General features: G+C 39.0%; 1 protein-coding gene and 1 long non-coding RNA gene across 5 annotated transcripts; both read left to right on the top strand.

Moving 5' to 3' along the window:
* The first annotated feature begins 615 nt into the window (after positions 1 to 615).
* Positions 616 to 1,722, top strand: LOC128128066 (uncharacterized). 2 transcript variants are annotated; one of them, XR_008225673.1, is made up of 5 exons: positions 616 to 667; positions 853 to 921; positions 999 to 1,271; positions 1,366 to 1,468; positions 1,614 to 1,722. It is a non-coding gene; the product is annotated as an uncharacterized LOC128128066 (long non-coding RNA). The 2 variants fall into 2 exon arrangements; XR_008225672.1 differs by having other exon boundaries at positions 1,562 to 1,722.
* Positions 1,723 to 2,686: 964 nt separating this feature from the next.
* On the top strand, positions 2,687 to 4,295 carry LOC111920425 (protein DETOXIFICATION 45, chloroplastic-like). Of its 3 annotated transcripts, XR_008225593.1 has the most exons (7): positions 2,687 to 2,735; positions 2,818 to 3,016; positions 3,134 to 3,205; positions 3,297 to 3,413; positions 3,551 to 3,763; positions 3,855 to 3,942; positions 4,064 to 4,295. XR_008225593.1 is itself a non-coding variant. In XM_052766812.1 (6 exons), the coding sequence occupies exons 1-4, from the start codon at positions 2,866 to 2,868 to the stop codon at positions 3,713 to 3,715; spliced, it is 417 nt and encodes a 138-aa protein (XP_052622772.1). In that variant the 5' UTR covers positions 2,742 to 2,865; the 3' UTR covers positions 3,716 to 3,763; positions 3,855 to 3,942; positions 4,064 to 4,295. The 3 variants fall into 3 exon arrangements, 2 of the variants coding, with proteins under 2 accessions (XP_052622772.1, XP_052622771.1); XM_052766812.1 differs by lacking the exon at positions 2,687 to 2,735 and having other exon boundaries at positions 2,742 to 2,928; XM_052766811.1 differs by lacking the exon at positions 2,687 to 2,735 and having other exon boundaries at positions 2,742 to 3,016.
* The last annotated feature ends 3,301 nt before the right edge of the window (positions 4,296 to 7,596 follow it).

Here is a 7,596-nt window from a genome sequence, read left to right as displayed (position 1 = left end):
CTTCTTTCATTTTCTCCCCTACTACTCTTTGTAAAACCTAGCAGCCGCCACCACTAGAAACATGGAAAATCCCCCAAAATTTTGAAGTACCCCGCTCACTCCTCTCAATATCTCTTGCGCTTTCGTATTTATAGCCAGAGTTGGAGAGCGAAAAGAAGAAAGAAGAAAGAAGAAAGAAGAAAGAAATGATGTACGTATTCTTCCTCTTTTCTTCCTCTAGCTCGATCACAACCCTTCTTCTCCCTTCTTATTATTTCTTTTTTTATTTGCAGGTGAGGGTGTGAGGTGGCGTTCAAAGGTTGTCAAGGGGTTGTGAGGAGCTATAGGGCTCAAGTTCGAGGTTGAAGATTAGAAACCGAAGGTTGAAGATCAGATTTGGGATTAGATGAGTCGCTGGTACAACTGACGTCGTCGTGGTGTAGGTCAGATGAGTCGCCGGAGTCCAGGCCAAGTAACAGTGTCGCTGGAGTTTCGGGAAGCTAACGATGTCATCAATTCGAGTGCAGGTGATGTGCCGATTATTGATTTTGGATCAATTACTAACTGTTTGCCATTTTCTTTCTAGAAAATCAATGTAGTGTCTGCTTCTTAATCTTGTTCTCTATGAGTACCATCGTTACCGTCTCTGGTAAAAACATCTAACCATATGCCAGATTCGTTGATTCAGGTTCTCCTCTTCTCCTTTACGTCCCTAAACTTCTTTTCAATCAACACAATTAAGTTTTTACTGCCCACTAAGTGTTTGATTATTTGCTTCACTGAGTATTGCAATATTTGATTATCAAATCAAGGCCCCTGTCTCATCTTGTGTAATCCATTTTTGATACTAGTATTGTTGTTGTATGTTAAAAGGCTACAAAAGTACCTGTTAAAGAGTATGAGTTTGATGAAAAGAAGATGGCAAATGTGCAGTCTCATCTGGTGCGTATCAATAAGGGCATTATTGTACTTTTTAAATTTATTATTATTTGTTAATTTTTAATAATTGGGTTATGCAGGAAAAATTGGTTGCCAATAACTATTACTTGAACAGGTCTCCAAAAGATGCGTACAGATAAATATATTATTCATGAAGTGAAGGCAAGAATAGTTGAATGGTATATGATTATGAACAGGGGCAAATGCGTAAAACAAATTATGATTCTTTTTATTATGGATGGTGCACAGGACAAGGGCAGGCTGGTCAAGACTGGAAGCTTTACACATTCATATCCATTTTGTTGAAGATCTGATACCCCTCTTATCTACAGAGCAGTTCCCATGATGAGCAGGTAATAAACAATAATAATATTAGTAATGACCTTCTTTCTTTTTAGCATACCCTTTTTAATATGTTTTAATTTTTATTCTGGATCCATAATACAGTTGCTTGAAGCAGCTTGGTGTCTTACAAACATAGCTGCTGGAAAACCTAAAGAAACAAGAGCTTAATTGCCTGCATTACCTTTACTCATTGCTCAAATTGGAGGTTAGTGTTAAGTACTTAGTTTTTAATATTTCTTGATTTTTTCATATCACTTCAATGGCGTAATTCTAATTTTGTAATTGTTATCCAAAAAAGAGTTCAGTGCCTGTTGCAGAGCAGTGTGCATAAGCATTAGGAAATGTTGCAGGAGAAGGTGAAGAACCGAGACAAATTCTGATTTCTCAAGGGGCATTACTTCCTCTTGCAAAAATGATGTTGCCAAATAAAGTTTCAGTTAACGGGTGAACCAAGTTTCTCTGAAATGATTAGTTTTTGTAAATTTTTTATACAAAATCCAATTCTGTTCTTCAATATTATAAAGATCAACGGTAAATTGGTAATTTTTGCTTTTGTTTTCCAATTTTCAGGCGACAGCATTGTCAGGGCCTCCTTATATCTTTGTTTCTACTCCAGCTTGTGTCCAAAGATGTCTTTCATCAGGTGTTCTTCAAGCAAAATCCGTTCATGATTATCTTTCAATTATTATTCTTGATAAGGTATGGATTCTTTTCTTTCTGTAACATTTATAATACTCTTTATTAAAGTACTGATTCATGTTAGTAAATCAGGCAGATCTTCTTTTTACATATGGATATGAAAAGAATCTCAAAGATCTCAAAACTCACATTCCTAAAAGATGTCAATGCCTTCTCATGGCTGCTACCTCAAGGTTTGTTTGTGTCATTATCACTTCTTATAAGATGGTATTTCCATTTCTACCCCTGCAATTTCTTCATTCAATTAATTCTGATGAAATTTTTGCAGTGATGATGTTGAAAGCTTGAAGAAGCTTTATCTACACAATCCCTATATTCTTACTTTGGCAGAAGTTGGTGATGGAAAGGACGAAATTGTCCCCAAAAATGTTCAGCAATTTTGGGTAAGAGCTTAAGAGCTAAAATCTTGTATACTTATTTAACAAACTTATTTTAGGGCATTTCTTTAATACATTTTATAGTTTCTTGAATCTTTATTTATTTCTTTTACTTTTATATTTAGATACAATGTAGTTATCGAGATAAGCTTCTTTACATTCTTGCAATTTTGAAGTTGGATCTTGTTCAAAAGAAAGTCTTTATATTTACAAATACAATTGACACAAGTTTTAGACTAAAACTTTGAGCAAGTATTATTTTTCCCATTAAATTAATCTTTTTTTACCTATTATAGATTTTAATAAAACTTTTTATATATTTTTTGACAGTTTGGTATAAAATCTGTTGTGTTAAATGCTGAATTGCCTGTGAATTGACGTCTACATATTCTTGAGGTATTATTCCCTTTGACTTTTCTTGAAGTTTTTATAATTCTATATAATGTTTTTTAGGGTTTTGGTTCTTAAATGAATAAAGAAAACAAATTTCCTGGGCGGGAAAGAAGCAGACATACTTGCTGGTAAGATGAGTATGGTACAGTTGCAAGGGCGGGACCAGTTGCTGACAGCACAAAATGAAATGCTCAAGGTACTCTACTCTACTGCTTCATCATATATGTCTGCAAGTTTGGTTGGCAGTTTCCCTTATTACAGATGCGTTGGCTGCATCTGGTCAGGTATAAATTAACCAAATGTTGACTTTGACTTGACTTGACATATAGTTTAAGGAAAATGTTTGACTATTTGTCAGTTAGTTGACTTCTTAACCATTTTTTTGTTTTGTTTTGTTTTAGGCGTTGATTGCTAGTTCGGTTTCAAAAGGGAATTATAGATCTGTGAAGGATATCACATACTTCGTGTTGACTGTAATGTTACTTAATAATTATTTTGTTTATATAATATATAAAGATGTTTTTATTTTATAAAAGTTAATTAATGTTTTATTATTTTCTTTAGATTGGTTTTGTGATGGGTGTTACTTTGGCTGCAATATTGGGAGTTTCATTTGGTTCCATAGTCACACTGTTCACTAAGGACATTGGAGTATTGGCGATTGCTAGAACCGGGGTTTTGGTAAACTCCCTATAATACCCTTGTTGTTAATATATATATATATATATATATATATATATATATATATATATATATATATATATATATATATATATATATATATATATTTCTGATGCGTTTTGATTTTGTGAAAAAAGTTTGTGAGTGCTAGTCAGCCTTTGAATGCTTTTGCTTTTATTGTTGATGGTTTGCATTATGGAGTTTCAGACTTCCCGTATGCTGCTTATTCCATGGTATGCTTTTTTTTAGACATGAATATAAAATTACATATTTGCCCTTGGATTAATATGTTTTCACTGTAGATGCTTGTTGGGATTTTATCGTCTGTAATTGCAACTTGTTATGAGATGGTATTACCACATTTTTCATACTAATACTAATTACTAAGGCAGATTTCATTTGAAGTGTCTCTTGGATTAATAATAGCACAATGTTTATCAGGCCAAAACCATTGCATTTTGCAATAGTTGATGAACTTGATTATGTCCTAATTGATGAGGGAAGAAACCCATTGCTGATAAGGGGTGAGGTATGTCTTCTTACTTTGAGTGCTGTACGGATAAATGATGTTTAAAAAATATTTGGGAAAGTAAACAAAAGGAACTAGTTACTTAACAACTTTGATATTTTGATATGCATCTCATTCTCAGGCTAGCAAGGATGCTGCACGTAACACAGTTGCTGCTAAAGTAGCTGAGCTTCTCATGCGTGGCCTCGTATTTTACTTTTTTGCCCTTCTTTTTCCTTTTTGATGTCTTGTTATCCATCTCCATTGTATGCGTATCTCATTGTTTGTTCCACTACACATCATGTAAATTTATATATTGTAACAAATAGAATTGTAAGACATTAAATTTTATGAAATGGATTATATTTTTTGTATATGATATTTTATTTTATATTGTGAGGCATTAAATGCAAATTTAATTTGAAAATTAGTAAATCTATAAAAAATATTTTTTTTTAACATTTAAAATTATGATACGCAAACATGCGTGTCATCTTCATTTATGACATGGCCTTTCTTGACAGAGGCTTTCTTGATACGCATTGCGTGTCATTAACACGCGCGTCGTAAGGTTACGACACGCGAATGCGTATCGTCTTCCTTTATGACAGGGCCTTCCTTGATACGCATTGCGTGTCGTAACCGCGCGTCGTAAATGCGCGTCATAAATGCGCGTCGTAAATGCGCGTCGTCTATAGACGACGCGCAAAAGCGCGTCGTCTCTCTTTATGACAGGGCCTTCCTTGACACGCATTTGCGCGTCGTCTGAGCGTTTTACGACGCGCAATGAGCGTCGTAAAAGGCCTTTTTTCTAGTAGTGAATACTTCGCTTGCTCTATTTTCCGTCTTAATGGCCTCTGACTGGACAACTGCAATTTGAGTGGCCAGGTGAGATTGAATGGTTATCGAGAGAGTTTTCGTACAACGATTAGAGTACTCCTTCCGACTTAATGCATCAGCTACCACGTTGGCCTTGCCTGGGTGGTACTTAATCTCACACTCATAATCGTTTAGCAATTCAACCCATCTTCGTTGCCTCATGTTCAACTCCTTTTGGTTCAAGATGTGTTGGAGACTCTTGTGATCCGTGAAGACGGTGCACTTTGTACCGTAAAGGTAATGCCTCCAAATCTTTAGGGCAAAGACTACAGCTCCCAACTCTAGGTCATGGGTCGTATAGTTTACTTCATGCGTCTTTAGTTGGCGGGATGCATAGGCTATCACTCTCCTACGTTGCATGAGAACGCAACCTAAGCCCTGATTTGACGCGTCGCAGTAGACTACAAAATCTTCCGTTCCTTCAGGCAGAGATAGTACAGGTGCGCTACAGAGAGCTTGTTTCAAGGTTCGAAACGCAATCTCTTGTTTGTCTGTCCATTTGAATGGTACGCCCTTTTGCGTAAGCGAGGTAAGTGGCTTGGCGATCTTAGAGAAGTTTTGAATGAATCTCCTATAGTAGCCTACTAAACCCAAGAATTGACGTATTTCTGTGGGCGTTGTCGGGATTGCCCATCCTTCTACAGCTTTGACCTTAAAGGGATCCACATGGATTCCATCTTGGCTGACTACATGACCTAGGAAGTTCACACTCCGTAGCCAGAACTCACACTTGGAGAGTTTGGCATAAAGCTTTTCTGATCGCAGAGTTTCTAAGACTTGTCGAAGATGTTGGCCATGCTCTTCCTTGCTTCGAGAATAGACGAGGATGTCATCGATAAAAACAATGACAAAGTTGTCGAGGAACGGTCGGCAGATTCGATTCATTAGGTCCATAAATGCGGCAGGGGCATTCGTTAGACCGAAGGGCATTACGACAAATTCATAATGTCCGTAGCGAGTTCGGAAAGCGGTTTTTGGAATATCCTCTTCCCGGACTTTGAGTTGGTGGTATCCGGACCGTAGATCTATTTTAAAAAAATAACTAGCTCCTTGGAGCTGGTCAAATAGGTCATCGATTCGTGGGAGTGGGTAGCGGTTCTTGATTGTGAGTTTATTTAACTCTCTGTAATCGATGCACATTCTAAAAGATCCGTCCTTCTTTTTGACAAAGAGCACCGGAGCTCCCCATGGCGAGTAACTAGGTCGAATAAATCCCCTGTCCAAAAGTTCGCTGAGTTGGCTGGATAATTCCTGCATCTCGGCAGGAGCTAGCCGGTAGGGTGATTTAGCGAGAGGAGTTGCTCCTGGAATGAGGTCGATTCGAAACTCAACCTGTCTCTCTGGGGGTACTCCTGGAAGATCTTCAGGAAACACGTCCGGAAATTCACACGCTACGGGAATGTCTCGAACGTTAATCTCCTCCTTGGTTTTATCCACCACGTGAGCCAGGAACGCCAGATTGTTCCTTCGTAGATATTTTTGTGCCTTGATGCACGAAACGAGGCGAAGGTTCATGCTAGATTTGTCTCCGTAAATTACTAGGGTTTCGTGATTTGGGAGACGAAGACGAACGGCCTTCTCGTGGCACATAATTTCGGCATGGTGGGGGCTTAACCAGTCCATGCCGATGATCACATCGAAACTCCTAATTGACATTGGCATTAGATCTATTCGAAAGACGTGTTGATTAAGGGTTAGGGTACATCCGGTGTAGATTTCCCCAGTGGATTCGGTTTTCCCATTGGCCATTTCCACCGTATAGGTTTCATTTAGCTTTTGGGGCAGTTGTTTTAATAAATGCTTAAACTTATTGCTTACGAAACTTCGCTCCGCTCCGGTGTCAAATAAGATGCATGCATAACTGTGGTTTAAGGGAAACGTACCGGTAACAACAGAGGGGTCTTGAATAGCCTCACCCTGACCCATGGTCAACATCCTTCCTGTTCCTCCGCTTCTTAAATTGTTGTTGTTAGGACAGTCTCGGCGGATGTGTCCAGTCCTCCCACACCCGAAGCAGGTGTGGCTAGGCCCTGTGTTATTGCCGCCGGCATTGATGTTGTTGTTGCTGCGATGGTTGTTGTTGTTGGTTCCCTGATTTTGGTTCTGGGGATGGTAAGTCCTGCAGTACTTTGCAGTGTGTCCCCTTCGGTTGCAACTGGTGCACTGAAAATCCTTGCATTCTCCATTGTGATGGAAACCGCACTTGTTGCATTTGGGAAGATTACCGGAATAAGGTCTGGAAGCATTTGAAGTGGCTGAGGTTGGAGCATGTGGTGCGGCTGGAACCGGTGCGGTAACAGCATTAACCGCCACTGTCTGCTGCTTCTTGGAGGTGTCGGGGCCCTGGCGCCCCTTCCTCTTATTGTTCTTTCCCCTCTTGCCATCACCTTCCTTCGTCTTCTCAGTCTCCACTGGCTTCTCTCCCTTCTTGTTGTTATGGTCATACAGCTTCTTTGCCAATCTTTTCGCACTGTCAAATGTTTCGGGGTTTGTAGCTATCACATTCCCTTGAATTGGTGATGTTAGTCCCCAGATGAATCGCTCAATCTTCTTTCCTTCCGAGGTGATCATACCCGGGCACAGCAGAGATAGTTCGCTAAATCTCGATATGTAGGCATCGATATTCGCATTCTGCATAGTGAGGTTCCATAGCTCTTGCTCCATCTTCTGTATTTCGCCTTGTGGGCAGTACTCAGCCATTAACATTTCTTTCATCTCTACCCACGGCATAGATTTGGTTACAGGGAGCGTCATGGATTCTACATGTCCGTTCCACCAGGTGAGCGCTTGATCCAC

The sequence above is a fragment of the Lactuca sativa genome, chromosome 8, assembly GCF_002870075.4.
Source record: "Lactuca sativa cultivar Salinas chromosome 8, Lsat_Salinas_v11, whole genome shotgun sequence".
Taxonomy (NCBI): Eukaryota; Viridiplantae; Streptophyta; class Magnoliopsida; order Asterales; family Asteraceae; genus Lactuca; species Lactuca sativa.
Note: the sequence above shows the minus strand (reverse complement) of the source record. Positions and strands in the feature narration are given on the sequence as shown.